At 41.0% G+C, this 22,386-nt stretch overlaps 1 protein-coding gene across 1 annotated transcript in view; it reads left to right on the forward strand.

Annotated features, from left to right (window-relative positions):
* Window positions 1-22,386, forward strand: part of KCNH6 (potassium voltage-gated channel subfamily H member 6) — a 186,973-nt gene that overhangs the window by 160,075 nt on the left and 4,512 nt on the right. The window contains exons 5-8 of the mRNA XM_075277136.1: window positions 7,110-7,535; window positions 8,604-9,003; window positions 10,373-10,572; window positions 21,474-21,726. Of these exons, the coding sequence (XP_075133237.1) occupies window positions 7,110-7,535; window positions 8,604-9,003; window positions 10,373-10,572; window positions 21,474-21,726 (1,279 nt within the window). The remainder of the gene's footprint in view (window positions 1-7,109; window positions 7,536-8,603; window positions 9,004-10,372; window positions 10,573-21,473; window positions 21,727-22,386) is intronic.

Consider the following 22,386-nt stretch of genomic DNA (forward strand, 5'->3'; position numbering starts at 1 on the left):
GGGGAACTAGCTCTGTCTGCATAAAAAGGTTTAATATCCAGAGTCAACAAGTCCTATTCACTGTAAGGACTGTGTATCTGTCGAATAGCCTATCCCCAGAAGCTGGTTATAGCAGCAAATGCTGACAGCTTCATAAAAGGTTTCTATCCCTTCTTACAGTAAGGTTAGTACTACTATTATTTCTTTCACTTTTCCCATCAGTCATGCCCCTTCCCTTTCCAAGGTTGAACTTGAACTATGTAACGACAGGAAAACCAGATTCCATCTTCACTATACAATAATTATACTTTATTGACACACGTAATGGAAATCCCTTATAAGATAATAAGTGCGCCAGCTGTGCTCCGGTGATGTAATAAAACATTGTTGTGTGTATTGGAGTCCCTTTAAGGGATTGGCATTGGTGTCCCTAATGGCCTTTCAGGCATGGCTCCAGCTCAAGGGAAACTCCAGGTGCTGATCTCATGAGGATTGAGTAAACCTCTTCAGACTGATTCTGGATTTTGTCAGAGGTTACTTTCAATGCAAACATAAAATGTGATGGCACAGAACCTGGGTACTAAATGGTCCGTACTTAATCCCTAAATAACAACCTAGACCTTTCATAGATTTTTATATTCCCCTAAATTATCAGTTCTCTAACTGTAGTGGGATCTGTCAGCCATGTACTGTATACGGCAGTGTTTCTGGACACCGTTACTCCTCAGTATGAGCCTCTCTGCCGCTTCCTTTATGTTACTCATTCAGATGAGAATTCTTTCCAGCCTCCAGCCATTCCTATATACTGCATGTCACAATTCAAAGCATTTCCCTGCCTGTTCTATGTCCTGAGTTCAGACATGTTGTATCATGTCTAAATGTGATCCCGCAGCCTTGTACTAAAGTGATTTTACAACTGGCTCTTGTTTTCTTTAGTTACGTTCCAGTCCAGTACAACTAATGCTCCATAGCAACTCTCGTCACATGATGGCCACAGTTCTATTGCCATGTAACTTCATTGTTTCCCTGTCACAGGACAAATCCATGAATTCCCACATTGTTAGAATTCTTGTGATTGTCACAAGTTCCTTGTGACTTTTTCCCCATAGGGGAATACAGCGATCATGTGATCATTATGGTATCTATAACTATTTAAAGTCACACTGGTGCCCTACCCTTAAAATAATTGCTAAAATATAGCCTTAGGCCTGGTTCACATCTGCGTTCGGTATTCCGTTTGGGGAGTCCACTTGGGGGACCCCAGAATGGAATACCAAATGCATTAAAAAGTGGTTAGGGCGGGTTCACACCTGTGCTCGATCTCCGTTAAAAAAAAAAAAACAGTTTCGCCGCAAAGAGCAGAAAACGCTTGCGGGCGCTCACCGGTGGACACTGAATACAGGGTTTCCGTCTTCTGCCGACAGAAAATGGAAACCTGCAAAAAAGAGATCGGGCACAGGTGTGAACCCGCCCTTAGCTATGAAACCACACGGACCCCTTATATTATAATGGGGTCTGTGTGTTTTCCGCGCAATGTCCACATGAATCATGCAGAGAGGAAAGTGCTGCTTCCAGGAATCTACGTACGGTCACACAGCACAGATGTGAACCAAGCCTGAGTTATAATTAATATATCAGGCTACGGTATCCTCAGCCGCTCTATGCCCACATTTGCAGGAAGTAGTCTTGGACCAAAAATGGTCCACGTTATCCCCTATCTGCAGAAAACTGGCACAGATGTGTGATAAATTTTCCTCTGTGATTTCAATGTGTCCATTCACATCTGCTTTTTTTTCATGTCCTATTTTCATAGATCCCTCAATAGACTGACGTTTGTGAGGGATCTATAAAATTGGGTCCTAGATGGATTCAAGACGGTCATAAAATAAATGGATAGTTTCATCCAGTTTTCACAGCTGATTTTTCAATTTTTTTTTACAATGAACGTAGCTTTAGAATTACCTGCACAAAGGCAGATTTTTCCATTGAGGATGCCCTAATAGATTTTGAAGAAGAGTTCCACCTCTTATATTTAAAGGAGTGAAAATTTGTGAAAAAATTGACATGCTGTGTATTTTAAAATATGCACTATATGATGATTTTTGCACAGAAAACTTTTGCAGCCTGTGGATGAGATTTATTAAATCTCATCACTTGTGCTGCTTTTATACTATGCAGCGGATCTGCCACTTTAATATATGTGCAGCTAAGACTTTTGTGCATACGGCCATAGAGAGCTATAAATGCTACCGTATTGGTCGTCAGCCAGATTTACCCCTAAGAACTTGACAGAAGAGGATATATGTCTGTAGGTGACTTGAGACTCATGTAGTCAGGGTGTAGCGGTGGCACACAACACAGTATAACAGAACGATACTGGTATGTTCAGGAGTCAGAGGGTTGCTGATGCAGAAACAGATAAAGCCAGGGCTGCGAATGTTTGGAGAAGTGATGTCACGTAGGGAAGAGCTGCGAATGAGTCTCAGTGTCACCCAAACACACGAAGCATGAGCCTAAAAACACAGTTGAAGCCGGTAAGTGTGTGCTACTTTCGCAGCTTTGCAGCCTGGCACCTTTCCTGTTTTACCACCATCCTCCGCTCTGCCTTGCTTCTCACATATCCCGTGTCTTCTTGGTAGGACTTAAGCGCCCAAGGAGCGTCAAGTGTACTGTTTGCCTGCTCATCAGTTCAATAGTTAATACAGTCAGTTCTCTCTTCCAGTCTTCTGTCACACACAGACTATTCTCCCCCCTTTTGACTTGGGCGAATATGACAACAGAGCTATATTGAGCCAGGAGGAGGGGTTCTGGGCTGAGCTCGAAGGGGGTGTTGTAGAAGGCATAAGATCATACAAGCATCTCTGAATAGTGACAGCTCATCCTGGCTCTGATCTGTAGCTGAACCCGCTAAACCTACCTGTGTGTGTGTGGGAGGTAGGTGACACCCTACTCCTCCTGATCCCCAATGTGCACCCCAAAGTTCGTTTGTGATTTCTCCTAAGTCAGCCTGAGGCGAGTAGAGGAAAACATAATCCTACTTGTGGTTTTTACAGCTCAGTTAGTGATTCTTATCTGTAGCATAAAAGAGACATGTCAGTGCCAAACAATACCCAACCTCTCCCTACCTCCTACAACCCTTATCGCTGCCATATTGTATGTTCCATATGATCTGACAACTTTTACGGTGAGTAATGGGTGATATTTCCACTCTTTTGCCTATAGTTAAGAACAAGCAGCTGCTGTCAGACCTTATGTAACTGTCGGCTTTCAGTAAATTTGGCCATTTTATTATTTTATTCATATACTGGGAATTAGTTGGGTTGTTTTATTATCTTATTTATTGGAAATTAGGGCACAGCCGAAAGCTTTCGCAACCAGCGCGGACATGGTGCTTACTTCCTATGATATCTGTGTGTGTTCAGAAATAATGTAATGGAGCATTCACGTTACATGGAGAACAGATGAATTATGTATTGAGACAGTTATAGGCTTATCCTTACAATATATACAATGGAAAGCAATGAAACCAGGCGGTAACTGGCAGAGCTGTACTGTAATAACTGGGGCAGTGTATCCATGCGTTATTGTTATTGCTTATTACCCAGGCATGGAAAGTATAGCAGCGCTGCTAGAATGCAAAAAAATAATACTATTGGAATATGGTTGTATTATGTGTAGTAGTTAATAATGTAGCTTTGTGTCATAATCTAATCTAATGTATAAAATCAGCATTCACTACTCTTATAATAAAACCAGGAATTGTCTTACATGTGTTGCAACATTTAAGAAAAGTATAAATATATAAAAGTGTCGTATAAAATATACTAAGTAAGTATAAAGTATAGTATAAAATATACTTTATGGTTTAATTATTCACTATTCTAAGAATAAATCTTGTTTTTTTATTTATATCACCAACATATTCTACGGCACTTTACAAATCATCAAGCTCATGTACAGAAAATTTGAGACATTACAGAGTAATAAATCTATTCACGCCATAGGACTGAGGGCCCTGATCACAAGAGCTTACACTCTATGGGATAGAAGAGGTAACACAAGAGGTAGAAGTGCTTATAAAGTGGAACAGGCATTTTTAGTATATAAGGTTACACAAAGTTGTATGAGATGGTCACCGGTCAATGTCCTTTTATGTACAGATACAATGTCAAGAACTCTGCTAGATGTCAGAGGATAGAGACATTATTGTTCAGCCCTATATGGGACAGTAACTGCTAATGTCTGTAAAGCGCTGCGGAATATGATGGCGCTATAAAAATAAGCGTAATAAATAAATAAATCCAAAGACTGAACATCTGTCCAGAACATGTCAGTCGGGTACAAGTGCTCAGATGGTCGGTTGCTGTATGTGCAGGACATGATCAGAGCTGGTTTTCAGCTTCTGGATATTAACATGAATTGTTCTATTCCAATCGAGAAGAGTTCAAAAATATAGAACTCACCAATACGGCCATTTGTCAGGCCTAAAGAAGCATGTTGTCCTCATGAAATGGCCTTTCCCTTTTTGCTTGCTGTATCCATACTTGGATTGACAGAATAAAGCCCTGGTAACGAAAGGTATCAGTGAATATAACTCTTCTCCATTGGACGTATGTATATGATGATTGCATCTAGGCTAGGAAACTAGTATCCTTATATAAGCATTCCTTCTCATGTGGAAGATTTTGTCACAGAAAATCTGCGAATGAAATCCACTCCATTCTCAATACACTATTTTACCACCAAAGACCTAAACTTCTGCCAGACCATTCAGATGAATAGAGCCAATCTTTAGCTGCCGATTTTTTGCAACAAAATTTACCCTCTCGGCACTTGCAGAGGGGTGACAACACTTTCTATTGACTATCCGCTATGGACATCTTGAAAATGTGAAAAGATTTTAGCCACACAGTATCTTAAAAAATTGCAGAACTTTTCACTATGCAAATATTAATCTTTAAGTAAAATATTAAGAACCCATTTGTATAGCAAGTTTTGTACTGTGTTATGGAAATAGATGGATTATAATAACTGTATGCTAATCATACTCAGTACTATATTACATAACAGCACTGCAAGGACCATATATCCAGCCACATCCCCTGCATAAGTGGAGCTTATCATCTAATATCCCTGTTAACCATATACTTGTTATATAGAGACCACAGCCCCAGCTCTGTATCCAATACCGCTATGGTGATAATGTAGCGGTACTAAGTTTATCAGGCACTGTAGAGTTAAGTTTGTCATTTGGGAAAACTCATTGTGAAATCATGATGTGTTGTCTATGGTTTTTACATAATACCATTAACTCATATCCTTATCACATTGCAGGCCCTATAATAGTTAAATGACTCTCAGCTACCTCAATGTATCTAGAGCTTGTGTTTATGAAGACTATTGTCCAACACATATGGAACATCTATTGAATTCTGTTCTATATCATTATTATTGCATCATTTTCATTTCAAGGGTGGTCTTCTCATAGAAGATTGCTGGAATACATAATGTATGATGAAACTGAAAATCTTTCAATTACATCTTATCTACGCAGAGATGGTTTTTCAGCAAGGGTTCACTGTATTTACATTCTTTCTGGCAAGAGCCCCTATGGCCATGGAGCCATGATTGTTTCCTTAATACAGCACATATAATGTAAGATAGCATAATTCTAATCTTTGCACAGAGACCAAGCCCCTCCAGCAGTGAACAGGTCCCTTAATTTCCATAGTGGTTCAATGCTTTTAAACTCAAGGGTGAATAGGGGTTAATCATAGGCCGTAGGGGTTGGGGGAAGGGATCTTCTGCCTGGCTGACAAAACTCCTGCACCCTGCTGGCACCCACATTGATTGGGTCTAATTAGCATCCAGTCGCCTTTCCGATGCCCTTTGCAGACTCGTGCACTGTGTCCATAAGAATTAGTGTCTCTCTGTCCTGGATAGGCAACAGGAAGCCCACGCCTGCTTTCCCAGCCATTGAGCCAATGATGAAAGCGGATCATTGTGTAGATATTGCTCTTTCGTCCATGATTTCTTTTTAACGAAAACTGCGATGGAGACTCCAAACAGAATCTTCGATGCAGATGTGAACATAGACTTAGTAACGTTTTATAAATCTCCCATATCTTTGCACAGCCACAATGGATTAGTTTTGCACCTTCTAGTTTGCAATGAAGGGGTTATCTCAGTTTGAGTAAAAGCATGTGCTTTCTTCTCAGAAGCAGCAACATTCTCGTCCAGGGTCTGTATCTGGTATTGGTGCTCTGTTCCTTTCGAGTCATGGTGCTGAATCGCAATATCAGCCCATGAAAGGAATGTTACTGGCCCAAGAACGAACATCTTTTAATACTTAGACAACTCCCTTCATTGGTTCTTTATAGTCACCCAATATTGGTTGGTACCATGTTTTCTTTAAATAATATCCACAGATGTATTTCTGATGTATGCCGCATATATATGCACTGTATACAATTGGTGCCACTTGAACTTGCTACCAGCTTTGCCCGTGCCCAGTTTCATCTTCAGTAGTGCGCTCACAGTCAGGACATACACAAAAAGACAACAACTTGCTTGAAGGTCGTAACGGAATACTTTGGATGTGGCAGGTCTGCTATATATGTCTACTGAGTATGAAAAAAAAATATTATTGATATTCTTAATCATATAAATGTTTAAAGAATATAATTCCTGAACTATTTATTATATAATCCAGCAGCAAGTATTAAACTCTCTTGTGGCACTACCACAGGAGAAATAAAGTTCTCAATGGCGCCAATTTGCTGTTTATACAATCTATGAGGGAAGAGGGATAGAGACAGAAGGTGAGGGGAGAGTGTACAGATGGTGGTGTGACAATAGTGTTATTGGAGGTTGTAGGCCTTCCTGAATAGGTGAGTCTTCAGGGCCTTCTTGAAGCCTGTGATTGTGGGGATCAGTCTTATGTGTCTTGGTAAGGAGTTCCAGAGTATGGGGGATGCACGGGAGAAATCTTGGAGATGGTTGTGTGAAGAGTGGATAAGAGCAGAGCAGAGTAGGAGGTCTTTGGAGTATATGAGAAGTAATGAGTTACAAAGTAACTTTAATTGAGTTGCATTACATATGCTCATGAATTTTCCTCTTGCCATTTACAGGTCCTTTCCCTGGGGGCAGACGTGTTGCCAGAGTACAAGCTGCAGGCACCGCGGATACACCGATGGACCATCCTCCATTACAGCCCTTTCAAAGCAGTGTGGGACTGGTTAATCCTGCTGCTGGTTATCTACACCGCTATTTTTACCCCGTACTCAGCAGCCTTTCTCCTGAACGACCAGGAGGAAGAAAGAACTTGGGAATGTGGTTATTCCTGCAACCCCCTCGATATCGTGGACCTGATAGTGGACATTATGTTCATTGTAGACATTGTCATCAACTTCCGCACCACTTACGTCAACACAAATGATGAGGTGGTTAGCCACCCAGCCAAGATCGCCATCCATTATTTCAAAGGCTGGTTCCTTATAGATATGGTGGCGGCAATTCCCTTTGATCTGCTTATCTATAGGACGGGCTCAGATGAGGTAAGAATTCACCATAGCAAGATTTTTTGACAATGAAATTGTAGCAACAAACTTAAAAGATATAAGTTTTAATTTAAGCCATTAGAGAATAAGAGGAAGGTAAATAATGTAAGGGAGCCTTCACACGGAGTTACGCTGTGCTCATTCTGAACGTAAAAACACGTTCAGAATGAGCATGTAAAAAGCAGCTCCCATTGACTTGAATGGCAGCTGGAATACGTGCACTCCCCATTGAAATCAATGGGAGGCTTTTTTCCCTATTGCTTTCAATGTATTTCGCATGTAATACATTGAAAGCAATAGGGAAAAAAGCCTCCCATTGATTTCAATGGGGAGCGCACGTATGCCGGCTGCCATTCAAGTTAATGGGAGCTGCTTTTTACGCGCTCATTCTGAACGTGTTTTTACGTTCAGAATGAGCGCAGCGTAACTCCGTGTGAAGGCTCCCTTATACAGTATTCAGTTGTGATCAGCCGAGGCAAGTCTAGCTTCTGAACCCCTCTCCACCATCAGCAGATTTTTGTTGCATCTGCCTTTGCAAGAAGAATGTAGTTTTTACAAGGCGATCATTAAAATTAATGAGCAGCCATGTCGTTCAGGTTCTCCAGAGTGGGATTGTCTCTTCCTTACAAGCTCATTTATTTCATTTATTTGATGATTTGCTTATTTCAATGAGTAAGGGGGATAAACAGCTCTGACATAGTTCTTGTGGCTTCATAACCAGAATGCATTGAAAACCTATCCTTCCAAAGTTGGTGGTCCTGATGACATTTATGCACCATGTACGGAGGAGTACTGGTGGACCATTTCTATGATTTCTATATACCCCAACAAGGCATATGGGCCAGGGTTGTCTTTAAGAGACAACCACAGTAATGTTTCTTTAAAGATAAGCTATGCTTTGTAGATAAGAAAAGTATATGAAAATATATTAATATATATCCCCTGAATAAGAGTTCTGCTTTCCCAATCCATTTGATTTTTATTGGAGACAGTTGTGTAATTTGTGATATGCTTTCTTTTTAGATAAGGACACATGACAATGATAATTTTTTCCATCTCCTACAGACAACCACTCTGATTGGCCTTCTGAAGACGGCGCGATTGCTGCGTTTAGTGCGTGTTGCCCGAAAGCTGGATCGGTATTCTGAATATGGAGCTGCTGTCTTATTCCTCCTCATGTGCACCTTTGCCCTCATAGCTCATTGGCTTGCTTGCATCTGGTATGCCATTGGCAATGTGGAGAGACCCTATATGGAGCACAAAATTGGTTGGCTGGATAACTTAGCCAACCAAATTGGAAAGAGCTACAACGACACTGATCAGGCTTCAGGACCATCTATCAAGGACAAGTATGTGACAGCTCTGTACTTCACCTTCAGTAGCCTGACCAGTGTTGGATTTGGAAATGTCTCCCCAAACACTAACTCAGAGAAGATCTTCTCTATATGTGTCATGCTGATTGGATGTAAGTAACAGATCTACTGCTCCCAGGTGGTCCCTGAAATCTTCCTACAGAATTTATGGCCATTGGGTGGTATTTAAGAATTATTATTCAGCTCAGATTGGTTTTTAAATGTGTTCAGCAAAATGGAGGCCTTGTTCATTCATAATCTGCTATTTGATACAGCAAAATCTAAAAGGGTATTTCAGTAGTATGATATTGGTGACCTATCCTTAGACTAGGCCATCATTATAAGATCAGTGTTGGTCCAACACCTGACATATAGAATAGAATATAACACAACTAGTACACTGAATGGGAGACAGGTGCACAATGTACAGAGCTTTGCTATTTCCTGATCTGCAGTACCATTCTGGGCCACTGCACAGTATACAGAGCTGTGCTATATCTTGAGCTGCAGTACCATTATGGACCACTGCACAGTGTTCAGGGCTGTGTTATTTTCTCAGCTGCCAGGTTCCCAGGAATCATTCCCCTAACTGTCTGATATTGATGACCTATCCTAAACATAGGTCATGAATATAAAAGTATTTAAATGCCCAATCAATAGTAAATCCATAAACTTCAAAAAAGGGTTACCCAGGAGCAAATTATATTATTTGTGACCAACTGCACTCATGAATTGTACCAGCTATTGTTTCCTAGCTTACTTTCAGCACAGTCTGTCTATAGTTTGGTATATATGTATTTGATGCATAGAGGCCACAGTTAATCAGTAAAGTCCTATAATTTAATCTTGAATTTATAGCCGTTAAAAAGGACCTTCTTCCACCACCACCAACTCCAATTCTCTAGCTCCCTACATTCCCTAACAATCACTGCTGTTAGTTAGACTCTCTACAGTTTGGTGGGCAATCCTAGACTGGAGAATCTATACAGGGACCACCCACCTGACAGTAGAGAGCATAGTTGTCCTGAACCCAGCAGAAATAATTGCTCGGGAAAGGTGGGGGTTAGAGAAAAAAATCCAAGTGCATTGAAATCAGTGGACCAGTGTTGAAAGTTGTTCCTCTTTAAATATATGAGAATAGAACAGTGACTGCCATGTGTTCCCAGATAAATATATTGTGTAGAAGGGTTGGCAGAGCTTTTATCTCCTCCCAAAATTTCTTTATACATAATCAGAACTGGCTCAAGTCTATACTTTGTGGCACAAGCCTTCCAGGTATAATATTAATAGAAAAGAAAGTTTCAGTTCTCTTGAATGGGAATGAGCTGCAATTCTAGACACAAAGTCCTATTCAAAGCAGGCAGCTAGGCCCTTGTATGCACTATCTGGGTAAGCAAGTAAAGTATAAGAAGACCTGAGCTGATGTTTGTATCATTTCTGCTATGCGGTGAATGTTACACCTCTTCTGTATGTTTCTCTTAGCCCTCATGTATGCCAGTATCTTTGGCAATGTCTCCGCCATTATCCAGCGCTTGTACTCTGGCACAGCACGTTACCATACCCAGATGTTACGTGTGAAAGAGTTTATCCGCTTCCATCAGATTCCCAACCCACTGAGGCAGCGACTGGAAGAGTATTTTCAGCACGCTTGGTCCTACACCAATGGCATAGATATGAATGCGGTGAGTATGTTATAAGCATTATAGGTTGTAAATCAGATGGTTAGTTCTATCTAATAGCCAACATTTTTGTGGTCCCTAAGTTTGTCCAGAAAGATATTTTTCCACTTTCTAAGGATATGTCAGATTTACAGGAGGATACACTTCCAATTTCCTGATGTCATATTCAAAAAGATTCAGAAAGCTAAAGTTTATACTGCTGTTTGTCAGGACCTCTTCTAAGGGGTCGAACAAAAAAGGTCTCTATATCGCTAACTCAACTCTCCAAAGTCAAGAGCGCACAAAAGGGTAGCCCAGATCATAGGTCCCCAGAGAACGACTTGTAGGTAACTGCAATCTGAATTGATTTTAGTGAAGTCACGGTGTTACATTCCTTTAAGGCAATGGTAATATCCATTGAGGGGTTTTGTCATACTTTATTTCTTTGCATGTACAGCTTTGTTTCAGTGTGTTAATCTATATACTGTACGATCCTATTGTACCTGTTGAAGAGGTGAGTACTCTGGTGAGCACCTGAGCTCACCCTTGCATGGCAGAGTACACTTACTGTACTTCATATATGCACTCCTCATAGATGCCATGTAATCTGGGTAGTTTCTTAAATAATCTAAGTACAAAGTCCACCCACCATGGACCCTTCCGCCTTGGGCTCCTTCTCAATCACGCTCCAGGGAATCATCTTGTAGCAGCTTGCCACAGCTTGAGGTCTGCTTCTACGTGGCATGAATCCCTGGTTCACAGAGCTAAAAGGCCACTAGTTCAAGGCAAGAGCCAGACAGCAAACTTCTACCAATGCAAGGCAGCTAGTACTGAAAAATAATTTTATGTTGCCAACATTTTAGGAATTTGCGAACGAGTGTCAGGTAATTGAAACTGTATAGTGGGCCATCAAAATTAATATTACTGGTGGGCTCTTAGGCACCCCAGTCCAACATTGTACCTGCTTTTCACAAACATGTAAAGTAGAATATATTCCAAGTTGGGTTATAGTCTAGTAGATTACTATTCAAGTCATAGCACCAGTCGAGAAGAGAAGTCTCGCTGTAGCTGGATTAATCCCATGGAGAATATACAACTTGTATACTCCCCAGTTATGCAGTGTCTAGAGCCTAGTAAATAATGCTGTGTTTTATAGGATGTCTGAGGAGATGACATACCAGAAATATGGCATCAAATAAAGTAGACTAGCTCAGATATCATCAGCTTTATAATTATTGCGCTACGATCAGTGCTGGGAGAACACGACAGGAACACATCACTCTGTTGCTTTATCTTCTGGTTTCCTTGTGTGACTTTATAGCCGTGCTGTTTTATCAAGGGGCAGAGCTGCTTCACTACCTGGCCAATCTGGGAAAATAGCTATTTTTTAGTCTTTTTCTATTCGGAGTTACATATTGTTTGTAGTAATAATAGTAGGAACTGATGTGATAGAGACAGGAATAAATAAAAAAAATAGCAAAAATATCACATAGGCCTGATGAAGGAACCTTATAGCGGTTCGAAAAGCTCGCAATATGTCATCATTTTTTGTTAGCCATTAAAAAGGTATCAAACTACTGAGGACTCTCAATCTTTACATCACATAGGACTAGTCTTATATAGGCATTATTCAGCTACTTGTTATTCATGTTCATATAATTTCCATATTCTTCACGGGCCAGACTATGTACATTGACATACATTGAGTAGCTTGAAGATCTCTTGATAATCTCTAGCAATTTTCCTGTTATTTTTTGCAGGGGTGTTACTAGGGGAAGGCAACTCTGTAAGCAGCACAAAAAGCTCTGTCACATGGTGGCAGCAGTTTTATATGCCTGGTGGAGGTGATAAACTGCCTTTAAACAAATCCCATCCACATGCTGGAAATAAATCCAGGAACATATCAATATTTGCTGTGGGGGTTTATTGCAAAGGTAGAAAGTTGCGGAAAACCTGCAGAGAAAGAATAACCTCTTTCATTCTTCCCCTCCTAATTTCTGGAGTGTCACAGGATATTGGAAACCCTCCTACTATACAATTATTCCCTGTGTACATGCCATTAATTCTATAGAAATAAGTTTAACATCACTGAGTCTTTAGATATAACTCTTGCTGTACAGATTGCAAACAGCCCAGAAGACAGACTGCAAACAGAAGATTGTATCTTCTTTACTAAGCCTAGATGGATACTAAATTATCTTTTTATTGCCGTTCATGATGCGGAATGCGCATTATTCAACTGTAGACAATATTATTATTCTTGTTTGTCACATTTTTGAGAATTACAGGATGCATTGATCTATCTTTTAACATCAAACTTGCTGGAGCAGGTAAAACTGCATGAAAACCGCACTGAAAAACATGCACGTCATTTTTATGCAGTTTTTAATTTTACAATTTTAATTTTAAGTGAAACATGATTGATTAATTAATTAATTAATTAATGTGTTTCACCTGTAATATTATGAAACTGCACCAAAAACTGCATGCATTTTTTTCTATACAGTAAAGTTATATTCACACAACCATGGATAGAAACAGACATGAAAAACACACTGAACTGTATATTTTAACAACCATTTTGAGTCCCTGGGGCAGCTATTTTTATGGATCCTTCACAGGCTTGAGTCTCATTTGGGATCTGTGAAAATGGGAAAAAATAGAACGTGACTGACCCGCACAGAAAATCTTTTGGATGAAAAATAGAGATTGTGAACCAGGAGATAAAGGATTTGCATGTTGAGATCCAACATGCCCAACGATTCTCTTCTCAACAGCTGATGTCAGGGAGAGTTGGGGCGCCCATACACATTAGATTGTAGGTTGGAGTGACCTAATCTCAAAGATCTAATATGTATTGCCAGCCTTAGTCCACTGCAAATATTCAGCACAATTTCCCACTCATGTCAGATATCAGACTAGAGAGGTATTAGAAGTGTGTCCCTGCAGGGCTAGACTGTTGTTATGTTATAGACTATAATGGGGTCCATGTGTTTTCTGCATGGTGTCCGCATGAATCATGCGGAGACAAAAGTACAGGTAGTCCTCGACTTACGACGTTGATCCGTTCTTGCGCGGCGTCGTAAACCGAATTTCGACGTAAGTCGGAAACCTACCATACCGACGCCGCGTAGGAACGGATCAACGTGATTTAGTGTGCAGCAGCTCGGAACTACCCCCCCCCCCTTTAAAATAAAACCCTGAAACAGAATGTGAAACTTACCGAACGGTGCAGGGTGGGCGGGCATTCAGGCCTCCTCTTCCTCCGATGTTCCGTCCTCCTCCTCCGGCGCTCGCGAACTGATAATGGCCTGGGCGCATGCGCAGTAGCTGTAGTAGAAGCATTATGATACTGCACATGCGCCCAGGCCATTATCAGTTCGCGAGCGCCGGAGGAAGTGGTCAGGACATCGGAGGAAGAGGAGGCCTGAATGCCCGCCCACCCTGCACCGTTCGGTAAGTTTCACATTCTGTTTCAGGGTTTTATTTTACAAGCTCACTTGTAACAGCAAGCTGCCAGCTCTCTTCCGACGAGCAAGGACGAGCCTGCTGCAGAACCAGCATTGATTTGCCGCAGGCTAGTCCTTGTTAGCTGGGAGTGCTGGCAGTTTTCTGTTACAAGGGAGCTCTCATCTCTAGTCGTAACCACGAAACGTCGTAACCCGAGACTGTCGTAACCCGAGGACTACCTGTAGTTCTTGAAGTAGTTTTCTGGCTGCATGACTGGTGCGGATACCACGTGGAAAACACACAGACCCCATTATAGTCTATGGGGTCTGTGTGCTTTCATTGCTCACCGCTTTTTAAAGGGATCCTATCATTTGAACTCAATTTTTTCTGCCTATCACTTAGGAATAGCCTTAAGAAAGGCTATTCTTTTCCTACCTTTATATATCTTCTCCGCGATGCCGTTCCGTAGAAATCCCGGTTCTCGCCGGTATGCAAATGAGTTCTCTCACAGCACAGTATTGTAAGCTGCCACCTTCTGGTGGCCGGCAGACGCAGTCGGCTTTGCCCTAGAAGATGGAGGCGGCACTGAAGAGTTCTCTCGTAGCATTGCGGACCCCCCAAAACTCATTTGAATACCAATGAAAACCGGGTTATATATACCGAACGGCAGCGTGGAGAAGACATCTAAAGGTAGGAGAAGAATAGCCTTTCTTAGGCTATTTCTACGTGATAGGCAGAAAAAAATGAGTTTAAATGATAGGATCCCTTTAAATGAGTTCGGTATTCTGTTCAGGATGTCCCCAAGCGAACTTCCCAAACTTAATACTGAATGCAGAATTGAACCAGGCCTGAGATTTGTGGTTGCACAACACCTAGAAAAACATAAACTGGAGACCCCTACCTAATGTGCGGAGCTATAAGGATGAGTACATTGCAGCTAACCCTGTTGGTGTTGACCATACAGATGTTCGGTTGGAGGTGACATCTCAGCATCCCGCAGTCATTGGGATTATCACCACATCTTCAGGAATCCTGTTTGTGTGTATTTCTTGTGCTAGACTATAGATCCTGTACTCCTGTGTATATGTTGTGTTTCAGTGTCTTGTTCGGGGTTTGTCTGCATGCGGATATTGTCTTTGGGGAATGTATTAACATCTTTCAAGTGTATTACCAGATAACCAATCTTTGTTCTCTTTTGTGCCAGACAGGTGAGTGTAATATTTATGTCTGTTTCAACAGGGAATATGTTTGTGTGAAATATTATATGTGGTGGAAAAATCTGACCTTAAAATAAATGGTGTACGATTTCTTTTCTTCTGACATGTTATGGAATTATATTCGCTGATACTATCTTTGGAGATGCAAAGACTGAGACTCCAACCAACCACTACAACAAAGGGGCCTGCAGCAGTCTTATAAGCACCATGCCCCTGCAGCGCCCGTCAGATTCACGTGGCAGCCATTCTGTCCAACTAATAACTGACATCTACACCCGAATGAAGCTGAGCGCAGCCGACGAGAGTCTAAAGGGCACAGTACTAGGAAGGCTGCTGCAGGCTCCTTGTCTTAGAAATAGGTTAGGGTCTCGGCAGCAGGACCCTACTGATACTGTCTTCTAATATGCTTCTATAGAATGTCAGAAGCCATTTGCTTTAAGGAGCATTTTCCATTAAAATGATCTTAAAACACCCCAAATATTTTTATTTACCCCCTGAGTCAAGTTGTTAGACTTTGTTAGCTGCTTCTTTTATCTGTTTATGGGAAAAAGTTGTCATCTAGGTCTTGTAGTGTTCTGTACAGTAAATTTGCGTAGTTGTGCAGCTATATAATTACACAATAGTTTTGTCATTCAGGAATCTGGAAAAGCTGGATGACATACCCTGTTGGAGCTGTATTGACAGCATACTGGTTGTCGATCTTCCTCAAAACAGATAAAAAGAAAGGCTCAAATAGAATTCTTAACAACTTGACTTCAGAGATTATTGGATTTTGGTGTTTTCGAAGGTGTGGTAGGGATCCTGTGTGTGTGTGTTGTGATCTTGTCTTTACAGGATTCCTGTGTTCATTGAATCCATACAGTTTTCCTAGGATTATATTGGGATGGTGTTGGATGTTGTACTCTGCCAGGGCCTCATGGTTTCTCTTCCCTTTGAAAGGCTAATATTCATCCTGCGGCTGGATCTCAAGCAAAGATCATCTGCCAGGCAAGGGCATAAACTTTCTGTCCTGCTCCATGTAATTCAGCGGGTAGCATGGAATGGCGGTGCATCTTATATGATGACGTAGGAGTGGTGACTTATTGACAGCGAGATCCTTCATTGAGCATTTATGCTAGGTCACTACATAGCTGCAGGCCTAGTGCCATGCGTGACATAACATACACTGACAATGACTCATATAATCATTTAAAAGACACATAGATGAGATCGCCAGAGATAACCCTCAAAGTGTATGACAAACACCATTAGAAACCAGGCAGTAGATAACCCTCCCGGTTTGGATTACCAGATTTTGAGGTAACTGTTCTGGGCAGAAATGATAAAACAAAGGAAACTAGAAAATTAATATTTATTTAACCTATCTCTTTAATATCTATTTAATATATCTCGCCATCTTCTATCTATGTAGGTTTAGATTGAAAGTGTATGATTGTAGGAATTATGATTATTATAGTGATGTTGTAGGACTGTACATACACACTGTAATTTTCCAATAGGATCTCATGCAACAATAGGGCTAGAAATGATAACAATTATAAATATTAGATAACGGTATTACAGGTTAATAAGAAGGAGCCTTCCCGTCTACTTAGCTATCTATCTATCTATCTATCTATCTATCTATCTATCTATCTATCTATCTATCTATCTATCTATGTGTCTGTCCATCTATCTATCTATCTATCTATCTGCGTATCCATATTCTGTCTATCTATCTATCTATCTATCTATCTATCCACGTATCCTGTCCATATTCTATGTACCTAACATCAATCTATCATATCATATGCTGACATCTCTTATCAATTATCTATCTAACTATCTGGTGTGTAACTAGCAAAGACTGAATCCCCATAGCAAACATTTAACTTGGGCCCACCCCCAACCCAACACGATATAGTGCCCCCTTTCCAGGCCCCCACACTGTATGATGCCCCTTTTACACAAAATCTAATAATGTTCCATAGCAGCCCCTCCACAAAGTATAATATACCATAGCGGCCCCTCCACAGAGTATAATGTCCATAGCCCCTCAATACAGTATAATGTCCCATAGTGTCCCCACCACACAGTATTATGTCACAGAATGGCCCCTGCACACAGTAAAATGTTCCGTAGTAGCCCATCTACAGAGTATAATGTCCATAGCGTCCCCCACACACACACAATATAATATCACATAGCAGCTCCTCCACACAGTATAATGTCCCATAGTGGCCCCTCCACACAGTATAATGTTTAATAGCAGCCTCCATGCAGTGAAATGTCCCATAGTGGCCCCACCCCACAGTATTATGTCCTTCAGTGGCCCGGTCACACAGTATAATGTCACATAGCTGCCCCTGCACACAGTATAATGCCACAAAGAGGCCCCTGTACAAGGTATTATGTCACATAGTGGTCCCTGCACGCAGTATTATGCCCATAGTGTCCCCTTTACACAGTAATATGTTCCATAGTGGCTCCTAAAATGTTGATTGCAAATATTGCAAAAATTTCGACTTTGGCAGGACCAGAAATTTGGGGGGTACACCACCCACAAGCTATTATTATATAATAATCGGAGGTCCAGGGGAAGTGAAAAACAAAAAAACGAGTCTTACCTCTCCTGGGCTCCTGTGTGAATCCCTGCTGTTTTATTGACGTCACATAAGTTATTACGTTGTCATGCTTCCTGACATGAGTCTGACCAATGCGACATCTGTGACATCAGTAAAGAGGCTTGAGGACAGTAGGGAGTTGCGCCTCAACCTAGGAGAGGTAAATAACACAGTTTTTTTTTATGTTTCCTCACCTCCCCTGGGCCTCCAATCATTATATCCTGGTGTCTGAAAAACAGAAGCCCCCTGAAGGCCAGAAGGGGAAGCGGAGGCGGCCGTGGGTTGAAATGAGGATTGGTATGTAAATAGGGCACTTTACCTGCTAGGGTTACTTCAGAAGGTAATGGCTTATTTAAAATTAAAAAAAGCACCAGGGGCCCACTAGGCCCCTAAAGTTGCGGGGCCCGTTACACATCTATCTATCTATCTATCTATCTATCTATCTATCTATCTATCTATCCATCCATCCATCCTATTCATCATCAAGTCAACATCCATCTAACTATAATCTATCCTATCCAGGCCTATGATATACATCATCTATCTATCTATCTATCTATCTATCTATCTATCTATCTATCTATCTATCTCCTATCTATCTATCTATCTATCTATCTATCTATCTATCTATCTCCTATCTATCTATCTATCTATCTATCTATCTATCTATCTATCTATCTTTATCAATAGATCTATCTATGTCTCAGAAGAATTTCACGCAGACTAAGATATGGTATCAAAGATATGCCTAAGGCTGGGTTTAAACTTTATGATTGTAGGAATTATGGTTATTAGTGATGTTGTAGGACTGTACATACATGCAGCAATTTTACTATAGGATCACATGAAATGAAAGGGCTAGTGATGACAGTTCTGAACATTAGATACAGTTACTGCAGGTTAGTTAGATGCATCCTTCCCTATAAATCTGAGCATTTTGCACATAGTGATTCCTACCATTGGATGGTAGCAACAATTGTCCCTTATATATGTAATGTAATTCCTCATTTATTAATGGCTTATTAATACTAGACCCTAAACAATTGCCTTCCACAATAACTGATAAAGTTGCTAGCCCCCCGTACAACTGCTGAACCACCATGCCCCCAGCTACAGTATTCCCTGAGATCTTTTAGTCACAATACCCACACAACGTCCCAACTACAGAACCAGCATCAATATTCCTTAATCCATTGCCAGGCTCAATGCCTTAAGTTTACCCCTAGCTGCCATGTCTAAAACATTTTGCTAGCTAGGATACCCCCAAAGAATTTTCAGTACAATACATCCACTACCCAGACAACTAGAGAGTCCACAAAACGGTGTCCCAGATGCAACATCAGCTTCACTGTCCCGAGAACATTATAAGTCACAATACATTGCTAGCCACTATGTCCCTGGGCACTATGTTCCTCCTTATGAAATGACAGATAAATCTGCATCAATGTCTTGAAGCTTACGATCTATTCTCAGTAAGGTAGATTAAAACTGAACTTTATTAGTGGCTGTATTCAGGTTTTGAAATGGTTGTCCCTATATGGAGCTGGTCTATGTATTAAACCAAGTTCATGAGGCAACTGGTACATGAGCAACCACTCTTTACCTGTTTGTATTTCTAAGGTCCCTTCAGAGAATGCGAATTCTCGAAGGAAGTTGCTCAGCAAGTATTGAGTTAACACAACTGGATGAATTCCCATTTTCTCAGCCGTCAGGTTTAATAACCTGCTGAAAAGTTGAGTCTGTCAAAAGGACTTACAGGTCTGTTCATCATCAGTCATCTGCTATTAGAAATGATTGACCCTTATGATGATGTGATACTCAGCAATATACTAGCAGACAAGGCGGTGGGTTTTACATGAGCCCCGCTGCCCTATTAACATATTTAGACAAAAAAATAATTACAGGAACAAGTCAGTAATCAACGCATGAATATCACGGAGGTCGTAGGTCATGGATATGACCCCATTTATACTGATCAGGTTGCAATCAAAGTCTTCCCAGAATGTGGATCAATGTGGAGGGTAAAATGTAGTTGTTTTTTCTGTTTGTTTTTTACAGATCCAAGCATATATCACCAAAAGACAAGGTGCCTTCATGGGTTTTGTGTCTTGATAACTGTACTAAAACAGTTCCTAAAGACCAATACATGTCCTATAGTCATTCCCCAGTTTAATACATTGACCCAGATGTTTCCATTTTTCAGATCCCTATATATAGTGCGTCACCTCCACTGATCAATATTTCACACCAATCCCCATGTTTACATATCATCTCTCCAACACATTTATCTCTTCTCATTGCCTTTGTACAATTATATATAGATGAGACTTCCATTTTCCATTGCCACCTTATTTTCCATCCACATACTGTATATTAGATCTATCCCCACAACTCTACATATGATAATCATACAACTTTCCTTATTCCGATCGCCCCCATCTATGAATTCTTCATCTCATTGGCTTTTGCAATGGCTACAATTTTGTACATTATCCTATTATTATGTTGTTCCTTGAGGGTATGTTCACAAAGCAAAGTACTCATAAACCTGTATTTTTGTCATGGAATCCATAGCAGAAATTCAAGGATGAGCCTTGGGTTTCTGCCATGGTTTGCCTTTTCAGCTATTTGCCTTTTCAGCTAATGCAGCTCTACATGCTCTGGTTCGCTGAGGCTGATCCATGTGCGGCCACCCGCCACAGTTTTAGTGCCATTTTCAGAGCAGAAACCTTATCAGTACTGTTCATGCTGCTTCTTTGTTTCCTTTGGCAGTGGAATTTCAATCTGCACTATATGAACTATCCCATTGGAAAGCAATGCAGAACATGTACTTAAATTAATGTGAACAAAACGCTCTGTGAACATACAGTACTTTTAACAATTAGACCCCATGCACACGACCAAGTGTACATCCTTCCATTGTGCACTTACCTTTATGGGGGCTTTCGTTCCATTTCGTTCCAATGAAACGGAGCAGAATCGGACCTGCTCTATTTTCATCAGAATGGAATGGACCATGGACGTCCTCTCAGATGGCACACTCGGACGTGTGCATGGAACCTATCACAAAGTGTCCCCTGATTGAACCCACAGCAATCAGATAGGGTAACATTACAGTAAGTATTCAGTTTTCCAGGTAAAATTTAATGTGGTATTACACAGTAGCCATTGAATTTTCTGTGCAATGCAGAACAGAACAGTTCCTCAAGAGTGAGAGATGCTCTGACTAACTACTCTCAAATCCATACAAGAGATGAAGGTCAGAAACAAGCGACCCCCTCATCTATTCTATCCAATTCTATCTACTCAGAAATCACAAATAGTTTATAGAAAACATATTTTCTAATCTAAACCTCCTCTTTAATATGTACAGTACATTCTTTATTGTTTTTACACATACGGTACATTTCTCATCCTCTCTTTACTTCTGAATATTATGTTGTCATTGTCCCTATTCTGTTATATCGTATATTTTTTTTTAATGCACAAAAGGTATCATTCAGTGATCCATATGAAAGTGACCAAAGCCTTTAAGTGACTTAATGTTCAACTTCTTTATTGAAATCTACATATTTTTGTCTTCTATACCCCCTTACATTTCTCATGCCTTCATTCTACTTCTTCCTCTCTTTTCCTTTGACTTTGTTCTATCCAGGTGCTGAAAGGATTTCCAGAGTGCCTACAGGCAGACATATGTCTGCATCTCAATCGCACACTGCTTCAAAATTGCAAAGCCTTCAGAGGAGCAACCAAAGGATGCTTGAGGGCACTGGCCATGAAGTTCAAGACCACACATGCTCCTCCAGGAGACACCTTGGTTCACTATGGGGATGTGCTCACTACCCTCTACTTCATCTCTCGTGGGTCAATCGAGATTCTCAGGGATGACATTGTGGTGGCTATTTTGGGTAATAATGGACCTTTAAAGAATACAACTTAGGTTATCTTTAGAGATGACCGAGTAGTATGCGATCGAGTAGGTATTCGATAGAATACTACGGTATTCGAAATACTCGTACTCGTTCAAATACTACTTGCTATTCGCAGTAAAGATTCAATTCAGAACCAGCGTTGATTGGCTGAATGCTATACACTGTATAGCATTCGGCAAATCAACGCTGGTTCTGCAGCAGGCTCGTCCTTGTTAGTCGGGAGAGAGGCAGCTTGCAGTTATGCGGGAGCTGACTTTTTCTCATAGGAATGCATTGACCAGGGACGATTGGCTGAATGCTATACAGTGTACAGCATTCGGCCAATCAACGGTGGTTCTTCCGGAGGCTCGTCTGTGACGAGGCCGAGTTTAAGATCGGACCACAATGGAGACTGCTGTGGTCCGATCTTAGACTCCACCTCCTCACAGATGAGCCTCCAGCAGAACCAGCGTTGATTGGCCGAATGCTGTACACTGTATAGCATTCGGCCAATCAACGCTGGTCAATGCATTCCTATGAGAAAAAGTCAGCTCCCGCATAACTATACAGTGTATAGCATTCATCCAATCAATGCTGGTTCTGCAGGACGAGTAAGGGCCGGTTCACGTTAGTGCTTGCCTCCCGTCCGGAAGGAGT

This window comes from Leptodactylus fuscus, chromosome 6, assembly GCF_031893055.1.
Source record: "Leptodactylus fuscus isolate aLepFus1 chromosome 6, aLepFus1.hap2, whole genome shotgun sequence".
Classification (NCBI taxonomy): Eukaryota; Metazoa; Chordata; class Amphibia; order Anura; family Leptodactylidae; genus Leptodactylus; species Leptodactylus fuscus.